Consider the following 24,797-nt stretch of genomic DNA (forward strand, 5'->3'; position numbering starts at 1 on the left):
GTTGAGCAACAGGTATTAAGACGGATTTCTTTCTAATTTTTCTTTCTGATAAAGGCAACCGCCTCAGCAGAAAGACGTCAGTGGACTGTGCTGCTAGAACGCGTTACAACATCGCTTCTTACTCACAGCGTGGGTGTACCAGTAACTTTACCTTTGGAAAATTAAGTCTAATTTCAAAAGAAATATATGAGAAGGGATAAAATTTTTGTTGTTTCTGTGTCTCGGCAGTTACTCCCTTTCCACCATTTTAGAATAGAGGTTCTGATGGGAAAACTTACAGGCGATCTGCAATACGGCTCGATGTCCAGTTCATGTGCAACACCTGTGTGGCATCACGTTTTCATCATACAAGGTGTTTGATTAATTGTGAATGAGAAGTCCTAAAGATTAGAAACGTAACCGTTACGCTTTGAGCAATTCAAAAATAATTTTAAAAATACCACACGTATGGAATAAACCCATGTGATGTAAATTTACTGTACGTTTCAGTGAAACATACTTGCCGTGCTCGGATGCGACACGACTATCAGAACAGTACAGCAAACACATAAATAGCTCCGTTTCAATCCATAAAGGGAATATGTTTTAGATGGATGTAGGGATATTTTGAGAAGAAAATCAATATCCATATTGAAATGAATAGGGTAGTTGAAATTTTCAGTTGTTTATTACATGAGAAACATACGATCATGAACTCTCTGCACTCCGCCGGAACCTTTCTTCCGAGGTTCACGCGAATATCCGACCACATTAAAGAGCCGTACTCAGGTGCTCTGCTGTCAAAAAACAGGAAGGATGTGTGTTTTTCTTGCATGATTTGTAATTTAAAAAGCACAGCCCGGTTTGTTTACGTGATACGTAGTGGTAGGTAAGTTTTTTTTAAGTGATTTCTTTTGTTACTTTAGCCAATATGCCTGAGCTGTTCAGCACAAAACGAACAAAAGTAGTGTGTTATAAATTTGCCAAATGAAACAGCGCAACAGAGGATAAATGTGGATATTCCAGCAGAAAAATACTGATTTTCATCCGGTACTTCTTTCTGGACTTAAACTGAGTAAAATAAATAATTTTATTTTCCTAAACACTTACGTTAACGAACCAACACCCTTGTTGGGGGTTTCACATTTCCTTCGCTGGGGCTGTTGTCGTGATTAAAGCAGAAGTCTGACCGTTTTCTGACTTATAAAAAGGCAGCGAAATGTGAGCGATCTTTTTATAGCCTCCTTTCATGGACAGATGCAGACTGTGGTTTAAAGCGATCTGTTTACTTTGGTTGTGGGCTTCTCTGGGTAGGTTTCCCCTTGGCTATAGAGCTCGGCTGTTTCCACAGAAACACTCTCCTCAGTGGATTTCATGTTAATGCCGACCCCTCGTGCTTTCATAAACTTTACATAAAGCACAGTTCTTAATAATAAGCCTGAAAGAGTCTACGACACGGTGATTAATGTGTCTCTATCCTGGAAATGTGATTTAACAGTGCCAGATTGTGCGTTATGAAGTTCGTCCGCCAGTCACATGCTCTGGTTAAAAGCTCTCAAGCGCTCTTGAACTGCCGAGAGGCAACTTGAGAACTATCCGATTGTACTGTGAATATATGCATATTTAACAATGTGTTCACTGGTCGGCAGCTGTTGCCTGGTGCTGATTCTGGCATGTAAGTATGAAACGGAACTAACCCACAGAACCTTATTCATTAGAAAAGGCATTTTTAGTTTAAACCAATAGTCTCTGACATATATGCAACCACTGTGGTGTTGGAAAATATTTTTGTTTCATTACAGTCCAGCAACATCAGAGCTGTCATAACCCTTATCTCTCCTCCTGTTTACATGTGGTATAGTGTTTAGGCCCAGTGTTAGTGTTTTCCTGGTATTTAAGTTATTCTTTGACTTGTGTTCTGGTGTTTTTGTGTCCAGAGAAACAAGGCATGCCAGCGCAGATTACCGCAAGGAAGCAGTTCAGAGGAAAATCACACTAATGCTGATGATCAGGTAAGATGATCACCAGTTTCTTACAGTTTGAACTTGAGGAATTTGGCAATAAATCAGAATGAATAACACAAAGTCCACAACTCCTGTCATGTCATGACGTGGCTGAGGACCTACTCCTGTGGCTGGAAGGTTGCCGGTTCAAATCCCGCGGCCGGTAGAGGAATCCTACTCCACTGGGCCCCTGAGCAAGGCCCTTAACCCCAACTGCTCCAGGGGCGCCGTATAAATGGCTGACCCCGTGCTCTGACCCCCAGCTTCTCTCCCTGTCTGTGTGTCTCATGGAGAGCAAGCTGGGGTATGCGAAAAGACAAATTCCTAATGCAAGAAATTGTATATGGACAATAATGTGGTCTTATCTCGTCTCATGATCATGAATAGAGCACAGAGATATTTAGCAAACAGAGCTGTTCAGATTGTCCTTCGTGAGGTCACCTCTTTCCCCCCATCTTTCCAGTCCCAGAATGGCCACAGCAATCCAGGAGAAGCAGTACGCTCCAACCCTGCTGAGCTTTTTTGTTTACAACCCAAAGTTTGGACCACGGGAGGGAGAGGTGAGGACCAGATTTCTTTGTGCAATGTCTGATTTGGTTTTGCAGTGCATTGCAATTTTATCTTTTCCATCACATTCACAAGCTCTTAATCTCAAGCAGTTACAAAAGGACATTTGCGGAGGATTTTAAGATTAGTTTTGGATGTTGTGGGAAGTCTTTGTCTGAACAGCTCGGAGTAATCTCCCAGGGCAATTTCCCAGTAAGATGGACCAGCTGCCCAGAAGGATTTATTGTGGTTCAAAATCTTGTGAATGTAGTGGCATAATTCTTCGCGTTTCCTGTTCTTTTGCAGGAAGAAAAGAAAATACTCTTTTACCACCCAAATGAAGTGGAAAAAAATGAAAAAATCCGCAATGTCGGGCTGTGTGAAGCTATTGTACAGTTTACTAGGTAATGTACTGTTGCTAAGCAGAGACAGTCTTTTCCAATAATTAGTGTTAAAATAAATGTGTGGAAATTACACGTCTACAACATAAAGCTTGAATTTAGCTCTGTAATGCAAATGACTGAGAATTTATTATATTGAGCTTAAACGAACACCTGACTTCAGTTTTTAACAAAATTTGACATGCACAGGCAAAATAGGTAAATTATACTAATTTAAATTTAAAATGAGACGCTTCAGTCCCAATTGTCTAAAAGACTGTACGACATGCTTTTCAGGGATGTTCTCCCTGTTCTGTCCAGTTTTCACTAAGTTAAATGATTAAATGTTCATCTTTTCATTTCACAGAACCTTCTGTCCCACGAAGCCTGCCAAGTCTCTGCACACCCAGAAGAACAGGCAGTTTTTCTTTGAACCAGAGGAGAACTTCTGGATGGTTATGGTATTCTTTCAACATGCTGTTAAATTAACCTCAGTAATTAATCTTGGTTTTGACACTGTAGACAGCTGTATTAACTGCATCTGTTGTCGTAGTTATTAGATAGGAGTCTTAAAAATCTGTATAAAAAGCGAGCAAAGATCTGGGAGTCCTCAGTTTGCTAGGCGCCTGTGAGTCTGCACTGTTACCTGTTTCCTGGAGCTCTCATGGGTGCTGTGGGAACGAGGTACATGCAGCAGAAGACTGAGGTGCATCGAAGTTACTTGCTTTATGCTAGCTGCATCTGTCATCGAGTCGATACAGCATTTTGCAGCTCCAAATTTGCAGTACTGTGCTTTTTTTTTCCAATGGTAGCGTCACTTGCAGGAGCCTTGAACCTGATCCTACTGCTGACCCATCCTCCCTTTGTGATTGTGTCCAGGTGGTGCGAAACCCGATGACTGAAAAAACCAACAGGGAGGGCAAACCTACTGTAGAATATCACGAAGAAGAAATAATCGTAAGGACTTCTGTTGTCCCCTGTGTCTTCTGCAGTACGGGAGGGGACCCCTGAGTTGCCTTTATTTAATACAATTATAGTTGTGCCTGTCAGATTGCCCTTGACAAAAAGAAAGCATTAACAGGTTTCCACCCGTAGGTTGGTAAATGTCCTCTGCTCATGCTTATTACTTAAAAGAAGGGAAATTACAAAAAAGCTTGCTCTGCCAGTATTAACTATCAATTGATTATTACATTAATAAAAGCTTTACATTTATAAGGGATCTTGAATGCAAGTTGTTTTTTCTTCTTTTTCCTTCCTTGGTGTTTGCATCTACGTATATATCATGTTAGTCTTTGGTGGAGGGTATTGTTTTGGGTTTTTTTTGGGTAGCCTGTGTGAAATCATGTCATAGACAGGCTAACGTGTCTTGTGATTGCTTCTAGGATACGGTGTATGGAGCAGTACTGCAGCAGTGCTATAATATGTACAAGGTGAGATTCATGGACACTGAATGCCCATTATGAAAGGCATAAGGATTAAATCAATTTACCATGGTTCGGCCGCCTGTACCTAAGGCTTCTTGACCTATATGCTAGAGTCTTCATTCAAATTACCATTGGAAAAATTAGTGCAAGAGTTAACAGAATCTTCCTTTAGAAAAGATAGCCATTTAGTCATTTTCACCTCTTGACACCTTTTTCCTTTTAAGTATCAAACGCCTGCTGTGTGTTTAACAAGCAAAGCTCGTTCCTAAAGGGACCTGTCCTGTTTGCAGCTCTTCAACGGCACCTTCTCAAGAGCAATGGAGGCTGGAGGAGTGGAGCTTCTCAAACAAAAGCTTGAAACCTTCTTCTACCGGGTAGGATGGTGTCCAGAATGTCTTTACAGCCGGCGCTCAGAGTACGAGATCTTTGTGCTGGTGCAGTTATAGCTCTGCCTCATGAGACGGGTCGGAAAAGACAGGCATCATGGATTTGACTTCAGAGCAAGCCTCTGCCACTTCATGACAACGCAGAATGAGTTTTTGAGCTCATATTTAAACAGTTCACTGGTCATGGCCCATCAGGACAGTGTTTAGAACATTTTAAGAAAATATGCTTTCTGTAACCAGTTTCACCAGTATGATTAGTGAAATATGAGTGAGAGGGGAGGTTACAGCTAAGAAGCAGTTTTGGTGCGACCTCAGTTTTTTTGGCATGTGGGTACTTGCATTTAAAAGCAGGCCACGGAGGTCCAAAATCCCGAATGTCAGGGTTTGCCCGAGGAAGTCTGCAGGTTTCCAGTTCTGCTGTGGAGTGTTGTCAGCTGCCCGGGGCCAGGTGACGGTGTGTAGCTGGTCCAGCAGCACTGGGGTTGGGTGGGCTCCAGCTGGCCAGTGGGTGCACAGCCTGCTTCAGGCCAGTGAGCCCTGGGGCTTCTCAGACAGCTGTGACATCGCTCATCTGCGTCTGCCCTTCCCGTAATGGCCGAGCTCTCGTGCAGATGCTGTTAAAGCACTGGCATCTCCTGCCCCAAAAATAGAAGCACGAAAAGCTGTTTCTAAATCTAAGCGATAGATGAATCGTCTTAAATAACACACAGATTTTTTCCTTTGTTGTGTCCCGGTCTCTTGCTGTAAGTCTCGTCTCTCTGAAGAGTCAAAGAGGATGAAACGTTTTTTCCTCCCTGCACAGTATCTGCAGACGCTGCACCTCCAGTCCTGTGACCTGCTGGATGTCTTCGGGGGAATTAGCTTTTTCCCCCTGGACAAGATGACCTACCTGAAGATCCAGTCATTTGTGAATCAAGTGGAGGAGAACCACAGCCTGATCAAGTACACGGCCTTCCTCTACAACGACCAGCTGATCTGGTATGGCTCAGACACGCAGTGCACGCGCACGCTCTGATCACGGCAGTGGGGGATACAAGTGCATAAGAACAAAATGCAAATAATGGCACGGTAATATTCATTGTAGAAGTAAAAAAACAAACACATTGGGATACCAGAAACAAATGTTAGGTAAAGTGAAAACACTTTCTGTTTTCATTCAAATGTTTTTATGATCTGTAGCCTTTGAAAGTGTGCGCTTATGCTGTTCAACCTGTTTTTGTATCCAGAACACTCTCTTCCTATTATCCTGCTGATTGCCCTTAGGAGTGGGGAAAGGGTTTGTGAATTCTGTCCCTGTAATACTGTTATTACTAATATACTAATATACAGGGGTCCCCTTCCTTTCAGGGTTTCTGATTTAGGGGTGCTTGAACTCTCAGTGCAGCAAGCCACTTGGCAGTGGATGTGTCTGGAGAGCCCAGTCACGGACAGAATCCTTACTGCGTGTCAGGATGGAGCACGCCACATTGTAGCTAGCCTGTGAAAATAGCTGCATGCTTGCCAGCCACTTTTAGATCAGTTAGCCTCCGCCAACAGGCCCACAGGTGAGCAGTCCCTGGCTGGAGAGAGGAGAGAGAAATCTAATTAGGTCTGCAGTATTTTTTTCTGGCCCGCAGCCTCTTTTCAGTAAATGCACACAGTAATCTGCTTTCTATTTTTATAATTTGCTCCCTGCCTCCTTTTTTAACTCTTATAATCTCACAGCGTGTCCCGCTTGTTTGAAGCCATTATTTAAATCCAGCGTGCTCACATTTGACAAAAAAACAGGCTGCCTTCCTTCCTTGATTTCTCATTATTTTAATAGGAGAAAAGTGCCTTTGCGCCTGAAGGAGTCTCCAAAAAGTTGCACAATGGCAATATTCATCTCCAAGCCAACTATATAGAAATAGCAATTAAAAAAAGACAAACACTCATATGTAAAGGTTCAGAAACATGTACAACTTAGGAGACCAAGACCTTATGAACACATTAGTCTATGGGAAAAATGCCCCTTTTTATACTGCATATTTTGTGTGTAACTCAAAATTTTGAAGGTGCTCCTAAATATCTGGCACGAGAAACAGAAGATGGAACATGTTTTAAGCAGGTGACCAAAGACTGGAAAAAAAAACCCAATGTATAGTAAACCTCTAATTCATGCACATTCTTTTGGCATGAATTAAAAAGAATATGGAGGTTTACTATACATCGTTGGCAGTCTGGCAGGTGGTGGCTCCCAGCCAGTGTGTTGGAGTGTTGTTGCGGCGGTGTTAGGCAGGCCAGGCCGAGCTTCCCCAGCCTCCTTCAGTGCTGCCCGAGTCGAATTACCCATCCGGATGGTGATGATGATGATTTTCTCTCCAGTCTATCTCTGAAATGCGTTCCGGAGAAAACGAGCACCATATAATATTTAGAGCTTGAAAAATAGACGCACAGATGATGCCGAATCGCTGTAATTGAAACCCACCCAGGGCGTCTCAGCTGTGGGTGATTGTTTGCGGCGATTACTGAAGTGTCACAGCTGCCCCTGGCACACAGCCTTCCTGTAGATCCAGGGCTCCTGTGAGAGGACAGAAATAGATGATGGGTTCCCACTTGTCATTTAAGGCCTTCTACACTCTACATCTCCAGTGTCAGTGCAAGCCTGTATATGCAGTGTTGCCTGTATGTTTGCATGCGTACTGCAGTCCACATGTATGCCAGTGCCAGAAAGTACAGAGGCCCCGTTAGGCCTGATGTGTTTTTTTCAAGCATTGCAGTGCAAAAACGGTCTGAATTATCCCCTTATGTTAACACAGAGCCTGATGTCACTTCAGTCACCTCTTGCTAGATTACCGTTTTAAAACAAAATAATACAAAATCTGTTTTAAAAACTCGGCAGGGTGTTTACCCTGCAGTTCCCTCTTTCTTCCTCCCTTGCTTGTGAAAATCCAGTTTTATTAGGCTTTGCTTTATCTCTGTTGCTTTCAGCAGTGGGCTGTATAATTGTTTTTTGTGGGGTTCAGTCATGAATTTAATTGATTACTTTACATCACTGTTTTTTCCCTGTATATCAGGTTTGTGCAGCTCTGTGTGATACAGCAGGAGGTGATGCCATACTGTAGGTGTTTTACAGTGTATCGGTTACGTGTGCTAGACCTAGTTACAGCACCATGATGCTCTGGTCAGCTCTCAAATAACAAGCTTTGTTATTGTAATGCCTTTTGTTTAGTTCAGTATCCTTATAACATAATGGATCTGAAACATAAGCCTGGGAAGATTAGATGACACCTCTAGTTATATTTTCTTTTATTTGGAAGCCTTTGAACCTAAGACACCCCTCAGTTTTAAATACAGGAAGCCCTTGATGTGTGAGCCTTCTACATTTCCAAACCTATATACACATGCAGGATCTCATAAGTGCTAGCCAGGATTATGTTGTGTTGTAAGCGCAAGCAATAAATTATGGGAAGGTGAATATTAATTAGCTCTCCCCATTTCACAACATAAGAAAGCCGAGCTGTCTGGAGAGATTTCTAATTTTGATTTGTGTTTATGAAGTCAGAGTAAGAAGAGATGGGCAGCTGTTTCTCCCTGATTGTAAAACAGAACCTTGAAGTTTACTTCCAATACAGTAACTCGGTTCAGGATAAAGCATTGTTCTAAGTTGCTCCCTATCTTTGCCCTGCAGACCTTAAACCAGTCCTGGAAGGAGAGAGCCCACAGTGACATCCTGGGTAGTACACGGGGAGATCATGCAGACTCCTTACAGAACTCCTTACACCGTGCTGCACACAAGGCCGATACACCTTTGTGTTAATATATGACAACCCTGATTCATGAGCACCACGTTTGCATCTGGCTCGCATTCCATCTCGGACCTTAGTGGCTTAATCCAACCCATTAAGAGGATAAGAAACGATCATGGATCCAATTCAAAGGTGCCCATGGCGGCCCAGGGTTGCCTACCTCTGATAAAAGATGTACTAAAGCATTTTTATTCCTGTTTGCTTGCGATCAGGAGTGGGCTGGAACAGGATGATATGCGGATCTTGTACAAGTACCTGACAACGTCGTTGTTCCCCAGACACTTGGAGCCAGAGGTGAGCCTCCTAGCTGTGCTTTCCTGGGGGCGTCCCTTCACCTGCGATTAAACCCAACCTGGGGTGTGGGTGGGGGTGGGGGGGTATGTTATGGAGGAAGGTTTGAATTACATATCTGTTAAAAACCACGTCAGCATCTCCCTGTAGTGCTGCTGGTGGTCCCTGTAGTGATGAGAGAGTGACTAGGCCCGGCAGACCTGGGCAGGCCATGCCGGACTTGATCAGTGGGATTTAGAAACGGCAGGCAGTACGATCTCCGTAATGCACATCTGCTTGTGTTTTGGTCCCAGCTGGCTGGAAGAGATTCCCCCATGAGGCCAGAAATGGCTGGAAACCTGCTGCACTACGGAAGGTACAGTATCTCTCGCATCTTCCCATCTTCTACGGTGAACTGCCGGCCACTGAGGCAGCAAACCCATCGGTCTTACGGTGCCTGCAAAAGCACCACAGAAGCCGGAAAAAACCCCATAAAATACCACAGATTAAAATTTAGGAGAGCAGAGACCCAGATGCCATAGTCAGACTAAAACCAATCGGAATTGCGAGGCTTTTTCAATGTGTTAATGGGTTTAACTGCTTCTGATGTGGTTAACAGCTGATTGAGTGCAAGGTGCTGGCTTTGAGTGTGACTTGGCAACAGCTGAGAGGAGAAGCACTGTGAAGGAGAACTGGGAACCAGTGTGAACTGAAAACATGTGAAAACGCAGTCACATGTGGGCCGTATCCCGCTGGTGTGGTGTGGAAGGGTCTCACCGTGGGATCGGAGGAGATCCTGTTTAAAAAGCCTGGATTGGGGGCTTAATTTTCCAGCATTGAACCGCATATAAAACGGTTATCTTCACTAGAAAAGGTCACATTTCACGTTGAAAGTCTAGTCCAAAAGGTGAAGCACATTTTATACACCCATCAGTTCAAAATAGATGTGATTCAACTACATTGTGCAAAATTTCTGTTCCAAATTGCAATATATTATGCAAATAAGCACTAATTATACTAGACTTTCAACGTGAAATGTGAGCTTGTTTCAGTGCAGATAGCTGTTTTAAAAGCAAAGCGATTCATTTCATGATCACTGTTCTTTGTATTTCAGTTTCTCCACTTGCAGGTTATGAGTTTTTTTTCCCCTCTGTCCTTAACTGCATTTGTAGATTTCTGACAGGACCACCCAACTTAAAAGATCCTGAAGCGAAATTCAGATTCCCCAAAATATTTGTAACCGCAGAGGATGGTTACGAAGAACTTCACTTAATCGTCTACAAGGTGAGAAGGACCTTAACACCCTGAATTTTCTGCACCAGAGGGGGATCTAAGCAATTTTGCCCACCTTTCACATAAATTTTTAAAATTGGATTGCTGGTTAGTGACAATTTCAATAAAAAGCAGGTATGTTTCAGGATATAGAAACAACTAGCATATTTTTAAAAGTTCTGACAAGTGTAAGAGATTACAGATATCTTGCAAAGTTAAAACACAGACTTGTCTGGTGATACACATTCAGCATCCTGGTTATGAGCACTGATACATTTGGCACAGTTCCTCGTTAGGAGGTTTGACTGCTAATTAGCTTTTCTTAAGACTGTTTAAAGTTTATTAGGTCATTGGAATGGTAAGTAAAGATTAGAGATTAGCCCTTCAGTGCTAAAGGCCCTAACATAAGCAAAGCTGGAGCAAGACAGTGAGAGAATTGATTTGATTAAGCCAGCGTTTTTCTACTGCTGGAATGTACTCGACCTTTCACTGTATTTTCACTGAGCTTATTTTCATGGGTTTCTTTCGTTGTTTAAAACTCACCAGGCTGTTGGGGAAAAGCAAATTTAGTCAGCTCCACTTCTAGTGTGAATAAAGGTGGGTATTTTCTGCAACACTGCACAATTATGCCCATCAAAAGTTCAGCCTTCACAATCTTCAGCTGTGACGATTGTCGATTTATGAGCCAGACTGCTTTTTTTCTATCATAAAAAGGAGCTGATGAACCGATATTAGGCAGGATTTTCTTTAGGATGAGCTGAGAAAACAAAGGTCCTTTCTTTATTGATTTGAATGATGCAGTATTTGAGATTCTGGAACTTGCAGGCCTTTGGGGCACTAATACAGCCGCTCATCTGTGTCTTGCAGGCCATGAGCGCGGCTGTGTGCTTCATGATCAATGGTAAGTCCAGGACAGAACCCCAGGATTACCTCAAAACGGATGAAATAAGTACGGGTGTGAAGGATGTGCTTCCCAGCGATTCGCACTCGGAGTTCAGTATTTCCTGTCTAGTTTAAAATGAAACTTCTTCCCTGGAGTGGAAGTGGGGACAGGGCAGTCTGCATGCCATGGACAAAGAGCTCAGGGGTTTTCTCTCGATGAGGAGTGGCATTAAGGGGGCTCCAGAAGGAGCCGTCCCAGGCCACAGCTCAGACGGGAGGGAGGGGTGTGTCAGCCTCTCTGATGGCCATGTGGCCGCCTGTGTTCCTGTCCCCTGCAGCGTCCGTGGAGCTCACCAGGGAGTTCTGTGAGCAGCTGGACAGCCTGGTGGGGCCGCAGCTCACTCTGCTGGCGTCCGACATCTGCGAGCAGTACAACGTCAACCGCAGGATATCGGGGTCAGTGTCGGGGCTCTGGAGAGAAATTAAGGAGATTTCTACTGCGATTCATGAAGCGTGTTAAGATCGCTCCATACAAGGGGTTAAGCATTCCAATTTTCTTGGAAAACCTTTATATTTGCAGCTACGTAATCTAGCTGATGGATCTAACGCTCTGAATTCAGGAGTATACAGTTAAGAATAGTAGTGCCATTCGATCGCAAGCATATATGCACTCATCGTGGTTTACAGTCTGAGAGTTTTGTTGAATTGTACTTGTTCTAATGTTCACATGCAAATGTATTTCTCCTAACAACATTCCTGCTCTTGTGTGGAGTTAGCCTCTGTGCGGCTTTGTGGTCAAATGTTGGGATTTGGGATTTGTTGTGAATGGAGGGTGGGCCTGAATTTTGGAAGCTCGATCCTATCTGCATAAAGGCGATTTAGAAGCATGCTGAGAATTAGATGAGATCACTTTATTAGCCATATACAATTTCTTGTATGAGGAATTTGTCTTTTCGCAGGCTGTTACTGCAGTCTCACTTCCAAGACAACTTGATGGGCGTTTTTTTTTATCACCCTCATGAAGAATAAACTAAATAAGTAATGTTTGCTAAAATTCTTTTTGTTACAGACTGCAATTAGGGTGCTGCTTGGGATATGAGGAGGTGCAGACACCGCAATTTAGCAGAATGTCTTGATCGCTCCTAGAATTTGCTCAATTATTAATGCCTTTGTTTCATTGTTACTAAAACTAGTAGTTAGAGCAGTGTCAAGCTCGCCTTACTGATTAAGTCTGTCTGAAACTTTAATGTCTAAGCCGTCTTCCGTTGATAACAAATTGATAAACCTGCATCCTGTTACCGTAAGGATAGAGGAGAAAACAAACTCCTGCGCTGTTCAGCTGAAGTTAGTAATAAGTCATAATAGGAGTCAAGAAGCATTGTTTGTTTTGATTCAGTTTGCTTTTTTTTAATATAACTATTCCTTTCCCGTTTGATCAAGTCACTTGATAGCATGGATCAGGGTGAATGTCATAAAACTTTCAGCGGCTGTATCAGAATTAGAGCAATTAATGTAACAAGGGAATAGGATCTCATTCATTATGTACTGACAGACAGCATGTCCCATGCTTGCTGAAAGATTTTATTTCTGCTTTTTATACTGATTTCTTCCCCCACTAATAAACTGATGCTGCTGGTCACAGTGAATTAGCAAATCCCTTCAGTATGTTGGGGAAGAGAAAACAAATTTAAGGGTTTTCTTATCCCTTTCCAGAAAATGCAAAATATAAAAAGAGGCCAAAAGTGTGAATAAGCCTAAAACCTCAGAGGTGGCAAGTACAGATGCTGAAGATAATTTGGAGGCAGTATGCAAAATTACTGCCATTAACAGTACTGAATAAAATCCTCAGTCGCAGAGAGTGGGAATGTTGCAGTCGGTGTACAATAAATAAAAATTAGCTTTGCTGAGCTGTAATTTGTCACTGTCTGCAGGCCAGAAAAAGAGCCGCAGTTCAAGTTCATCTACTTCAACCACATGAATCTCGCGGAGAAGAGTACCATCCACATGCGCAAAACAGCCAGCGTGTCCCTTACTTCCGTCCACCCCGACCTCATGAAGATACTGGGCGACATTAACTGTGATTTCTCCCGGTAATCACACATGGAATCGTCTCCAACATCTTTGTTGCTTATGAAGATAATGAAGCGAAGTGTTGTCTGCTTTCTTCTCTCTTGAAGTGATGAAGGGATGGTGTGTTGCCTTAGCAGGTTGATGACAGGGAGGCAGGGGGCATGGGGGGTGAGCGCTGCTGTCTCTGTTGCTGTCAAGAGCACAGCTCCTGGGTCCTGGGATCATAACCTTATGTGTGGAGTCTGCGTGTTGTTATTGGGTGGCTAGGATGTCTGGCTAGTTAACTTTGGCAGCCTTGATTAATGGCTGTCCCCGTGTGTTAGTGTCTGAGTGTGCCTTTCGATGGGTGGTGGTGGCTGGTGTCTTGTCTGTTGTAATCCCATCATGTGCTTTTTCAGTGGGCTCCAGCTTGCTTTGTGCTTATCAGAAATACTCAGTTTCCTTATAATAGTGATTTGTAACAGGAACTAAAGTTATATTTATGTTGTGTTATAGGGTTGATGAGGATGAAGAAATTATTGTCAAGGCGATGACTGATTATTGGGTTGTAGGCAAGAAGTCTGACCAGAGGGAGCTATATGTCATTCTGAATCAGAAGAATGCAAACTTAATTGAAGTCAATGGTAAGTAATAGTAACTGATTTTTTTGTGAAATTGTATTGCTTAATGTATTTTGACACACTCCAGCTGCCAGAGTGCTCAAGTAATTGTACTGTGCTCCACATCCAAGGAAGAGCAGTTGAAATATTTAAAGGTCATTTGTATATGGGGAAATAAACATTTTTAATGTTTTTTTTTCTAGTGTTTTAAAGTATTCTCAGAACTCTTCCGTTAAAGCACAGTTACAGGAGCAACTAGAATCCAAGCTGCAAAAAGTTATAGTTTTATCATTCTGTAAATACAAAACCAACTTTATGGCTAAGCTGAACTTTTCAAGCCAAGTGTGTGAAGAGGTCTTTACATGGCATGTTTGCACTCCCTGGTGTTTGGCTTGCTTTGTGACTCAGAGGTTCGGCATAGAACCTGCGATCCTGTCACGGCAGGTTTTAGTTTCTGCTTAGTACCAGATGCTGCCACTAGCTCTTAGCATTATCTGATCGCACTCTACAGACACGTCCATGCAGATTCAAGACACTTCATGGAACTGTGAATAATTTAACAGAGGCGACATTTGTGAAATTCAGAAACAGATGATCAAGTTGATGTTTTGATTAATTTAACCATATTTATTTGCAGAAGAAGTGAAGAGACTGTGCGCCACCCAATTCAATAATATTTTCTTCTTGGATTAAAAAGAGGAAGCAAGATTGAAGCGGAGTTCTTTTTAAAACAAGACTGGTGGACTACGTTTCTACTACACTATTTAAAACTGTCACCTATGCTGAGTAACTCACAGCATAGTTTGTAATGCAATAATTGCATTGTAAAAAACGATTCACTTGTGTAATTTTTCACATCATGCAATTTTTAGATTTTTATTTAACCGGTAAATTGGCTTTCATTCCTGTAATTAACTGTAATATCAAAATTTTACTGTAAATTAAGTATTAAACTTAAAACGTGTATATATAAATATATATTTGTGGCTTGTAAAGATTGCAATGAACTGTGTGTGATTTTTTTAAGACCACAATGACGTTTATTATAAAAATGCAGGATCTAAACCTTGTCATTCTTGAATCAAGTCTTTAATTGTCTCTCTTTCGTTGGAATGCCATCATGTCATCTATGTCTGGTTTGTAAACAACAACCTGTACTTTCAATAAAATGAGAAATTCTGCTTTTCCTTTGTGTTTTATTTTTTGTTAGTGTGAGGTTATGAACCTTTCTCACAGTCCCTTATTTAACCAAAAAGTTGTATTTACCAGATCGTAAGTTCTATAGCATATGAAGAAGTCGTGTCGCGTCCCTGTGTTCTAAAACCTGTAATAATGTACAGTTCAGGAGTACGTTGGAAGCTGTACGGTGAAACTGAGTCAATGGCGAAGTGTCATGATGCTGTTTATCGCAGGGCCGTGTGTACTTCGTGTGCACGTGTTTCTGCCACGCAAGAGAGCTGCTTGTGAATGAAGGGGAGGCTGCTGAGCTGACCGGAGCTGCGCTTTACTTTCTCTTCCGCCTCCCGCTGCCGGGGGAGGGCTTGGTGATGCTGGGGACCGAGGCCACGGCCGCGGGAGACGGGGTGAGGCTGGCATCTTCCTCCTGGCCCTCGGTCCTCTCGTCCCCTTCTTCCTCCTCTTCTTCCTCCTCTTCCTCCCGGTGGCGCCTCTCCTCTTCCGCCTCCAGCAGCTCCTTCAGCCTGCCATCGACAAGACAGACACCACTGAGGTGGGCCACGGCTGCCTCCGGCCTACAGCAAGCCGGCCGCTGATGGTTACCTTACGTTAATGAACGATTATCCATGTGTGTTGCATGGCTACATTGGACACATTATCACGCTTGGAACAGACATCAGCCTGAGCTCTAACTGGCAGGCTCTGTGTTTTATGGAGACGGGGGGGGGCATATGAATGGGCCGCTGCAGGCTGGAAAGGGAAGTGAGGCGCTTGGGAGAGGTTCGAAAGCACGCCCTGCCCTCTGACCTGGCTGCTTCTTCCACTCTGGCCTTCGCCATCCTGGCCCGCACCACCCGCCGCCCGCGCTCCTCCGCCACCTCCCTCTTCACCAGCAGGTTGTGCTCGTACGAGGGGAACAGCTTCTGGGTAAAGAAGATGCGCATCTGCTGTATCCAGCACTCGAGCTTGCTCTCCGGCTCACTGGCGCTGTCCTCGCCGTTCTCTGGAACAAATTGGAGGCGTGGAAAAAAGTGCTTAAAAAAGGGGTTAGTCCCCTTTTTTCGTGTCCTTTAATGCGACTGCTCTGATCACTCTACCACAGGTGACCTCTAGTGCCACGTCCGTCTTCCACATGGCAAATGATATTTTACTGCCCTCTTGTGGAACATCCAGAATTACTGTGAAAACAGTATTTCAAGTCAAGAGGGTCACTCAGTCAGCAGTATGAGCTAAATCACATTCCTTAAAATATCAATGCAAAACAAGCTGCTGCAATAGAAGTGATTAAAAGTGATAGGAAAAGATTATTAATAGGAATAGAGATAGGAAGAGTCATTCCTTAATGGAAGGACACTGGAGGATGCAGCTCCCTGTGGATCTCCTTGCAACATCAAGAATTAATCTGTACTTTCAGTCTGGTGGGGCCCAGGTGTGCAAACTTTGCAGAGGCAGCAATGAGGTGAGAATTAGAGGAGCGCACCTGAGCCATGCTGCTGTGGAGAGCTGGGCTGCTCAGGGTGCAGGGCAGGCATGGAGCGCACCAGCTCGGCGGCGCCCCCTGTGCCATCGCGTCCACTGCCAGCGGAGTGGGAGTGCGCGGACTGGGGGGCCGAACCGCTGCTCGCACCTCGACAGACCAAACACACAGCCTGAGATCACCGTCCCATCCCCAGCCCCACAGCTGCAGAATAAACTCCACACACCCACCCCACCAGAACGTCATGTACAACCGGACAACCAGTCAGCGTCCCTAAACAACGAGCTTGAAGCACTGGAGGGATAACAGTTCCTTTAGAAATAATTCATGTTTTACACTGCATTTCTGAAATCTCAAAAATAATTTATCTGCATGATGTTTAACTTGCCGTTGTCAGCTCTTCTTAAAACACTGAATTAACTGAAGTAACCCATCAGTGACTAAACGCACCATTTACTATGTATAAATAGAACTCTGATGTTAACTACGTAATCATAGATCTTCATTATTTAAAAGAGAGTCTCAAAGCAATTAATAAGAACATTTATAGTAAGTTGATTTAGAGGATAAGCAAACGTGATTCTATTTCTGAGTTGCATGTACGATAGGCATTAAATGAAGGCTATATTATAAATTCTTATAATAAAAAGTTACCAGCAGGGTGTCCTGGCTGTGTTTTAGGGTTTGACACAGATTTCCCACTTTGCTTAAGATCTCTTTCTTCAGACTCAGACGGTTTAATCAGCTCTTTGGATTTTCTTGCCTGAGAAAAGAACACAAAAGCTCAATATCTTCTTACTTCAGCTTTTTTCAGTACCTATTGATATGCCTAGTGTTATTAGCACAATGGACCTTTTTTTGGTTCTAACTTGGAATGTTCAAATCCTTTTTTTTTTTTTAAAGTCTGCTAAAATTATTTTAATAATACAATATTAAATAAATGACTTTGAAGGTACATCCACAGTCTTTCCAAAGTATTATGCTTTAGTTCCCCTTATTACAGACACCTTCTTTAAAACCATCTACATCCTCGGAACAGGCTCCTCCAGCATGGTTCTTTCACAAACCTCAGATTTCTTTGCTGCGCTTGATTCAGATGTGCCGTGAAGACTGGATGAGTTTAGGGGGAGCTCGTTCTGAGCTGGGCTGTCTTCTTTATGTGCACTGTCCTGTTTGACAGCCTGACAGGATGAATGACAGCAGGGTATTTACTGTAGCGGATGGCAAGTACCGCACTAACCAACACTTACACTGCAAGTCATGTTATGAAGGCATTTTAAACCTGCTGTCAGCCCAAATCAGGAGCCAAACGTTTCTCTCTTGTTCACTAAACAAATGGCGGTTCTTGAGGGATGATGAGAAGCAGGTCAGGTCACCTTCACCCCACCTGTTCTCAGCTGGAATCGTCTCCTGAAAGGTGTGTACACTGTAAGCAGAACCCTCTTCAACTGCATCGCCTGCTTCCCTCCTGCACCCCATCTGCACCTGTGCAGCTCCCCCTTGGGTGACCCCTCACTCTGCGGGGTCCTAACCCCCTCCTCCACTGGCCCACGGCCAAGCGGGCTCAGGCATTTGTCTCTGTGTCTTGAGCAAGGACCCGATAAACATTCTCAAACACATCTCGTCCACATGTTGTCATTCCTCGTGAAAGCAGTTAACACCTTAAAGGCCAATGGAGGGTCCTCCTCTCCAGGTCAGACATTTTTCCAACCATGCAGGACAAAGCTTGTGCGATATCAGAATAACTTTTTGCATCATCTTGCAGAGGCTCGCTAAAGTGCTGAGAGTTTTGCTACAGAAAATGAATAAGCATCATACATACACTTATAAAGTGTTGGATTGTAGGCGATGAACTCATTCCATCACTTGCAGAGTGCACCATTTCAAGGGTCCCCACCTGAGCAGAAGGTGGCAGCGTGCCACGCTGAGTGGGGCTCTCCCTGCGGTCCTCTCTGGGGGGCTCCTTGGTCATTCCCCCTGATTTCCAATCATCCAGGAGGCTCTCGGACAGGGTCCTACTCCCTCTCGGGCTGCTCACCTCTGCACAGCCCAGCAGGGCTTCAAAGAACTCCAGGAAAGTCATCTGAATTTCAGATACATGGAGACAGTACACTGTAGAGCTGAAGGTTTCAGTCAACAGTTAGCATGAAGGATGAGATCAGGGCTAAAACATCTGTAAAGCTTTCTCAATCAAGCGTATTTTGTCATCAGAGGTTTAATTTACTTTCCATTTAATTTGAAGTCCATAGCTGGGACCCAAAGATGCCTCAGAAAGGACAGAAAACACATACTGTAGATAGATGTGACCTGCCCTTCATAACTCTTTTGGATGCAAAACAGAGTACATAGCACTGACATTGTTATTTCAAAATTTTAATGCCTACGTTTCATGATGTAAACCGAATGGGCTTTTTTACACAATCGTTTTAAAGGTCTCATCACCTGGTTTGATAAAAACACTTCTTTTGCTTGAACAGGTAGTGACAGACAATGTTAAGTGGTGTAAGGATTGTGCTGGACGCACACTCTTTCTTCAGGAAGAAAGACGCACTGGAATCGCGCTCTGCCATCAAGAGACGTGCATTCTATGCACACGAGAAAAGGTTTTGTGCGGTTTGCTTTTCTACGGACACTTGTACTTGTTACCATTGTTACCACACAGCCATCTCACCTCCAGCTCCAGGTTACTGTAGGTTCCATCGTAGGCTGCAGGGCTTTCAGCAGCAAGAATCTCCAGGACCTTCCCAGTTGTCAGCTCTTCACTATAGAGATTTAGATCCTGGATCGAAAGAGTAAATGCATCCATACTTTTTTTAAGAGTAAGAAACGCACATCTGATGGAAGCAAACTAAACACTGCCGGCAAAGCAAGGTGGGCGTGATTTATCAATTCCCAGTGAGGATCTAAAGATCAGAGCGCACCTGCTGAAAGGAACCTTATATTTGTAATTAAGAAATGATAAGAAAATAAGAACACAAGTGACCTTCTGCCAACACAACAATTTTGTAAAGATTTGCCGTTACTTGTGAATAGTAATGATTTATGTATCATACATTTCTGTTTCAGCACAACAGCATGCCCAGATACCTTCAACATCCACATGAAGTGCCGCATGTTCATCGTGGGCTCGTAGGGAGCCTTGGAGCTCTGCTTGCAGTAGGCCTTGTATATCTCCCAGCACTTCTCCATGTAGTTCACAGCAACAACAGCACACAGGTGGTTGCTGAAGAAATTACCTACATCATCAGTATATATAAAGATGTTTTTAAACTTGATGAAATTGAATATACAGGCATATAATTTAATGAAGAAGTTCAGGTAGGTAGCTATGATAATATATAATTTAATAATTTTCACAGGAACCATGAACACTACAATTTGATTTAACTTAGGATTCTTCCAGATAAAAAAAACATGCTGCCATTTCAATCTCTTTTCCTTTCTCTCACCTTTCACATTCCTTGCATGAGGAATGATGTTGTCTCTCACCAACTTTGAGAAACAGGATGCTAAAACAGAGCCTTGTGACCTGAAATGAGAACAGTGTCTTACTCTATTGCTTTTGTGTATCGTGCAAGGCTCATTTTAGGTGCTTTCCTGGAGTTCAATACTAATAACTATTAAAATCAAGCCATTATCTTTTTAAACCATCACAGTGATATATCAAAATTGGTTCCTACAACTGTACAGCAAAAAAGCTTTTGCAAGAAGTAATTTGCTTAAAATGAAGCAGAGAACAGTCTTTAGAGAACAGCTGAGTATTGATGATGCTCACTCAATCTCTTTGTTGTACATGTGGTAGGCTAGCACCACTATGTTACTGAGGAATGTCCTGAGAAGCACGGTGTCAAACGGGGAATGAATCTCTTCAGGTGCACCGTTTTCTGTGGAAGAGAAAGAAACGGAGACATTTATCACACAGGACTGGTCACGCCGGACACTTGCCTTTTACTTGAAAGATTGCAAGGCTTATTCAGAAACATATCTAAATGAAGGAAGGTGGCTGTCGTGCAATATGCTGACTGGACAATTAAACAACCAGACGAGGGGTGAGGAGTCGGACGCGTTCCTCTGTTCACTCACGATTCTCTCTGCTCTCGACTGGGTCTCTCTGAATTCAAGAGGGGAGAGCCTGCGCTTCAGAGCACCTGACTCTCACATGCCTGGCGAAGGGACGCACGGCCCCGTCCCCGAACACAGTACGAGATTCTTCTGTCCGCCTGAGCTGACCGAAGAGAGAAAGCAGAACTTGCCAGCGAGCAGCCGGTCGGCCTGGGCCACGGTGAGCTGGTGCTGCTGGATCTTGCAGTCCTTGAGCAGCCTCCAGAACTGCAGGCGGGTCAGCAGGAAGGTGTTGTCGGGCGAGTGCTCGTAGCCCAGGCTGCTGTAAAAGCTGTACACCCTCCTCAGCTCCGCCACGTGCCTCAGAATGGCAAACTCCACCTGCAGGCAGACGGAGCCACAAACTAGACACACAGCTAACACACTTGACAGAGACCTGCTTCTGAGCCTCAGACAAAGCCTTCAGCCTCACGCGGGGAATGCCCAGAGTGCATACTGCTCACTGGCATATTGGATTAAAGGGTGCATTTAAAGTGACAAGAAAACAAAGCCCTTAATAAAATATGGGAGAGAAATATCTGTTGATCAGACTGCATGAGTGAAAACATGCCTGAACAGGCCCTCACGAGTCTGGAAAAGGGATGATTCGTTTGCCTGTCACTGCCCTGTGTGTCCTGAAGGGTGAGTGAATCGTGAGCCCAAGGCCTGTGATCACGGACCTGTTTCAGCTCGGCGTCTCGGCCTGCTGCAGGGAGCCTCTCTAGCAGAGAGTGCAGGTTTAGAGCCATGTCAGGCCCCAGCGCAGAGGAGCCACCGCCAGACCTCTTCATGCTTTCACCTGAAACAACAAACACAACAGTGCACTTTAAAAAACCATAACCGGTCACGACAGCTTCCACTCATCCGCCTTCATCTATGTATCTTGAACATCTGAATTCATTAACCCCAACAAAATATTTTGATTTAATTATTTTTTTTTCTTTGCTTTGGAAACTACGAAGCTTCAGAACTCCCATGCAGTTAAAAGAGCAGGCTGTGCTCTCAGGGAGGTAAGTGCACTTACACACCTTCGCCACAAGGGGGAGTATGAGTTCTGATGCCACTGAGGTCAGGGGTGCTGGTTCCGTCCATGGAGAAGCCTGGAAACTCGGCCATGTGGTCATCGACGAACTCGCCTTCAAACACCCGCCCGTTCTTAAAGATGAACTTTCCCTGGACACAAAGGGGTAGCGGGCGAAACGTCGTAAAAACGTGTTTAAGGCAAGAGGCAAAATATATATTTTTTCTTTTATCACAGCGTCTGCAAGATTTGTTTGCTCATTATCAGAAAGCAGACAGAGCAGGACGGTTTGGATGTTAAAGAAGGACTTGCAGCACGAAGACCACATGCTTACAATTTTTTTTTTTAAATCATGAAAATAACTACGGTAATCCAGCAGTAACCCGAGCGGCATGACACAATGACAAAGAGAGTGAGCGGCTCACACTGACCTGGCCCTGTTTTTTATTGAACTGCCAGTGTCCATCGTACAGCGCCCCGCTGGCGTAGTAGAACCGGCCGTGGCCGTGGCGCAGGCCACTCGCGAACTCCCCCACGTACTCGTTCCGCAAGGGGTACTGCGAGCCCGGCACACGCTTCAGGAACCAAGTGTGCGTCCCGTGGCCCTGCTGCGGGGGGGGGCAGACATATACATGCATGTATTTAATACTGTATTTTCCTCTGCTTCACGTGCTTTATGATTGCACGAACTGGAAAAGTTAACAGTTTTAAAGGTCTTCAATGCTCTTTATTCCCGTTGACACGTATCCCCGTTGCAGTGTTTTCGGCGCTGCAACAACCGGTCAAAAGAAAAACAATTCTCTAATCCGAACAGTGCTTCAACTGTGCTTCGGGCAAGACAATATCATGGAAAAGCAGAACATCCAAATGCCAATACGATCTCTTTCACAAGTTCTGCACAGGGGCTTAAACTGAGCGTCGCTACATCAAACTGTCTCCCTCTTTACTATGGTGTCTTCATACAGTACTTTAATTTATATACTTTTAATGTCCAGCGATATGCAGTACCCCGATAAAATGGCAAAATGTTTCATTCTCTAGGGAGACTCGGGGGACGGAGATGGCTACACCCACCCCCGTGGATCTCTCTCGCAGGCGGGTCCCCTTACCTGGATGCCGTCTACCCACTGGCCGCTGTACTGCTGGCCCAGCGCCGGCCACCTCATCGTGCCCCGGCCGTGCCGGGCGCTGCTCTTCCACTGGCCCTCGTAAACATTCCCCGAGCTGTAGCTGCAACAGCAGAACAGACACGCCCGCTCACTCGCAAAGCCAGCGATCAGCCCTCCTTGTCTACATACACACAAGACTTCATTCGTACGGGAGAAGCGGCGTGGGAACTGGAGGTGCACTCTGAGACGCACAGATATGGCGCAGAGTGAAACCCCCACTCATACCATCTCACGCCCCAGCCTTCCCTGACGTTGTCCACCCAGTCTCCTTCATACCACGACGTTCCTTCAGCGTTGTAGTAAATTGCTCCCTACAACAGGCCACAAACAGAAACAACATGAAAGCGATCTGCAGTTTATGTGAGTTAAGGCTATGTGGATCGTTTTAATTGTATGCGCTCTACCAATACGCAGCCAATTAACCTATCACTGTGGGTTGTTTTTTTTTAATTTAGATTACGCGTTTTAATTGAGTTGCGCAGTAGTGAACGTTGTTCAAAAGGTGGACATGATTCTGGGGCACACACATTAAAGCTTTGTCCCCCCCTCCCTCACAATGTGAAATCAACGCACATGGGAGCCGAAACCCGAACACGAATCTCTGGACTGAGAAGTCCAATCGCTCCGAAATGCTCGCTGCGCATCGGAATTAGGAAATTTGCCTTTTTAATTTTTTCTTTCACCTCTTTTCCTCCCACACTTCCCCGCCCTCCGCCGCCGCCGGCCGGGTCCCGGACGAGTTACCTTGCCGTGGCGCTTGCCCAGGTGCCAGCGGCCCGTGTAGGAGGCGCTGCTGCTGCCGCACCTGTGCGTGCCCACTCCGTGACGCATCCCGTTCCACACCTGGCCCTCGTAGCAGCCGCCGTCGGGCCACGTGTAAACCCCGTGTCCCGTGGGCACGTTCGCTTGGAAGTCCCCCTGCAGAGCAGCGGGGTGACACTGAGTCGCCGCGGCCTGATACCGATCACAATAGATCAATACTGTCCACTCGAGACAGAGCGGAGCCTCATCAACGCCAACCGTCTGTTAACGCTGACACACAAAAGGACAGCAGGCACCAAATATATCAATAATCCATCTCTTTTCTCATCCATCACTTCTTCCAATTCAGGGCTGGGGGGGGCTGTAAAGAGCGCAAGGCGGGGTACACCCCGGACGGGACGCCAGACACAGACGCACACGCTCCCAGTTGTCTCAGAAGTCAGTTCACCTGCCAGCATGTCTTTGCACTGTGGGAGGACACCCCCGGAGCCCGGGGAGAACACGCAAACTCCACACAGACAGCACCTCAGGAGCTGAACTCAGGGCCCCAGCACTGCAAAGCAGCAATGCTCACCGCTGCGCTACCCAGCCGCCCTTACACTACTAATAGATCATCATTATTGCATATGCAATATTCAGTCAAATAAAAAAGAGAAAATACCATTTCTTTTTTAACGCACATGTAGTCAGTGCCATCAATGAGACGAAAGCACCGTCAGTCCGCAGACATGCCGTTACAGCTCCATGTTTCCAATGAAGCGCCGGGTGGTTGTTTCCGATCACGATGAAGTTTACCTGATATTGAACTCCGTCAGCCCAGGTGTAGCTCCCCCGGCCGTGCATCAGTCCTTCTGAAAACATGCCCTTGAGGAAAGAGACAGGCTGACACTATTTTTGCTAGGAAGTCGTGCTCATTTTTATCGCTTTCGGGCAATATACCCACCAGTTAAAAATACATTATTGCACTGGGTTTTTTTTTTCCCCGTCTTAAATCCTCGAACGATTTTTTTTCTATGTATCCTACATTGTTAAAAAAACAAATCCAGTTTACCTTGTAGACGTGACCCCCTTGAAAATATGCCGTTCCTTCTCCGTGATAGAGGCCGTGGACCTTTTCTCCTTCATACCTACAAAAGGTGACAATATCTTTCACACAAAAAATGTCGGGACACTCCAGGCGACAAAAAGACTCCCACAGACTCTGTGCCAGTGTAAGCCCAGCGCCCAGCCCTTACCGCTCCACAATGACCTGAGGAAGAACCGGCTCCTCCTGTGTCTCCGGGGGTCCCGGGCTGCTGGCCGGCTGCGACCCTGCGGAGGACAGGCCGAGCTCGGCGGCGGGGCCGCGGCCCTCCTCGCTGTCCCCCGGGGGCGGCGGCGGCGGCTCGGACAGCACGCTGGAGCTGCTGTCGGTCAGCTGGTGGAAGGAGACCTCCAGCGGGGACCTGTCCGCCCTCCTCCTGCGGTCTCCCCTCGCCATCGCGGCTGCAGGCCCCCGCCCTCCGTCAGCCCC

The 24,797-nt window shown here is 45.0% G+C and overlaps 2 protein-coding genes across 4 annotated transcripts; one reads left to right on the plus strand and one right to left on the minus strand.

Annotated features, from left to right (window-relative positions):
- Positions 1 to 747: 747 nt before the first annotated feature.
- Positions 748 to 14,763, plus strand: ccz1 (CCZ1 vacuolar protein trafficking and biogenesis associated). 3 transcript variants are annotated; one of them, XM_088936658.1, is made up of 17 exons: positions 748 to 864; positions 1,917 to 1,991; positions 2,446 to 2,542; positions 2,835 to 2,932; positions 3,276 to 3,369; positions 3,788 to 3,865; positions 4,291 to 4,338; positions 4,623 to 4,706; positions 5,521 to 5,696; positions 8,698 to 8,779; positions 9,070 to 9,131; positions 9,928 to 10,039; positions 10,895 to 10,928; positions 11,248 to 11,365; positions 12,841 to 12,999; positions 13,475 to 13,602; positions 14,216 to 14,763. In XM_088936658.1, exons 2-17 carry the CDS (start codon positions 1,978 to 1,980, stop codon positions 14,269 to 14,271), a joined length of 1,440 nt encoding a protein of 479 aa, XP_088792784.1. In that variant the 5' UTR covers positions 748 to 864; positions 1,917 to 1,977; the 3' UTR covers positions 14,272 to 14,763. The 3 variants fall into 3 exon arrangements, with proteins under 3 accessions (XP_088792784.1, XP_088792782.1, XP_088792783.1); XM_088936656.1 differs by having other exon boundaries at positions 766 to 868; XM_088936657.1 differs by lacking the exon at positions 748 to 864 and adding an exon at positions 1,636 to 1,654.
- Positions 14,764 to 14,772: 9 nt separating this feature from the next.
- Positions 14,773 to 24,764, minus strand: rsph10b (radial spoke head 10 homolog B). Its single transcript, XM_088936659.1, has 20 exons — positions 24,520 to 24,764; positions 24,336 to 24,411; positions 24,080 to 24,148; positions 23,267 to 23,440; positions 22,748 to 22,833; positions 22,463 to 22,583; positions 21,785 to 21,961; positions 21,361 to 21,505; positions 21,013 to 21,131; positions 20,485 to 20,674; positions 20,007 to 20,115; positions 19,681 to 19,760; positions 19,319 to 19,467; positions 18,903 to 19,010; positions 18,129 to 18,314; positions 17,299 to 17,412; positions 16,886 to 16,994; positions 16,235 to 16,381; positions 15,562 to 15,757; positions 14,773 to 15,278 (listed from the first exon to the last, which is right to left on the minus strand). The coding sequence occupies exons 1-20, from the start codon at positions 24,762 to 24,764 to the stop codon at positions 15,083 to 15,085; spliced, it is 2,796 nt and encodes a 931-aa protein (XP_088792785.1). The 3' UTR covers positions 14,773 to 15,082.
- Between the last annotated feature and the right edge of the window lie 33 nt (positions 24,765 to 24,797).

Source organism: Atractosteus spatula, chromosome 18 (genome assembly GCF_055471065.1).
Source record: "Atractosteus spatula isolate fAtrSpa1 chromosome 18, fAtrSpa1.hap1, whole genome shotgun sequence".
Taxonomy (NCBI): Eukaryota; Metazoa; Chordata; class Actinopteri; order Semionotiformes; family Lepisosteidae; genus Atractosteus; species Atractosteus spatula.

What these genes read in the sequence shown, in the direction of transcription:
- rsph10b (XM_088936659.1), bottom strand. Translation starts at nt 24,764, where the DNA reads ATGGCGAGGGGAGACCGCAGGAGGAGGGCGGACAGGTCCCCGCTGGAG. An exon ending in TCAATAAAAAACAGGGCCAG is followed by an intron (nt 21,506 to 21,784) that starts GTCAGTGTGAGC and finishes CTTTGTGTCCAG; the next exon opens with GGAAAGTTCATCTTTAAGAA. An exon ending in TACTCCCCCTTGTGGCGAAG is followed by an intron (nt 21,132 to 21,360) that starts GTGTGTAAGTGC and finishes TTGTTGTTTCAG; the next exon opens with GTGAAAGCATGAAGAGGTCT.
- ccz1 (XM_088936656.1), top strand. Translation starts at nt 813, where the DNA reads ATGATTTGTAATTTAAAAAGCACAGCCCGGTTTGTTTACGTGATACGT. An exon ending in CCAGACACTTGGAGCCAGAG is followed by an intron (nt 8,780 to 9,069) that starts GTGAGCCTCCTA and finishes TTTTGGTCCCAG; the next exon opens with CTGGCTGGAAGAGATTCCCC. An exon ending in TGTGTGCTTCATGATCAATG is followed by an intron (nt 10,929 to 11,247) that starts GTAAGTCCAGGA and finishes TGTCCCCTGCAG; the next exon opens with CGTCCGTGGAGCTCACCAGG.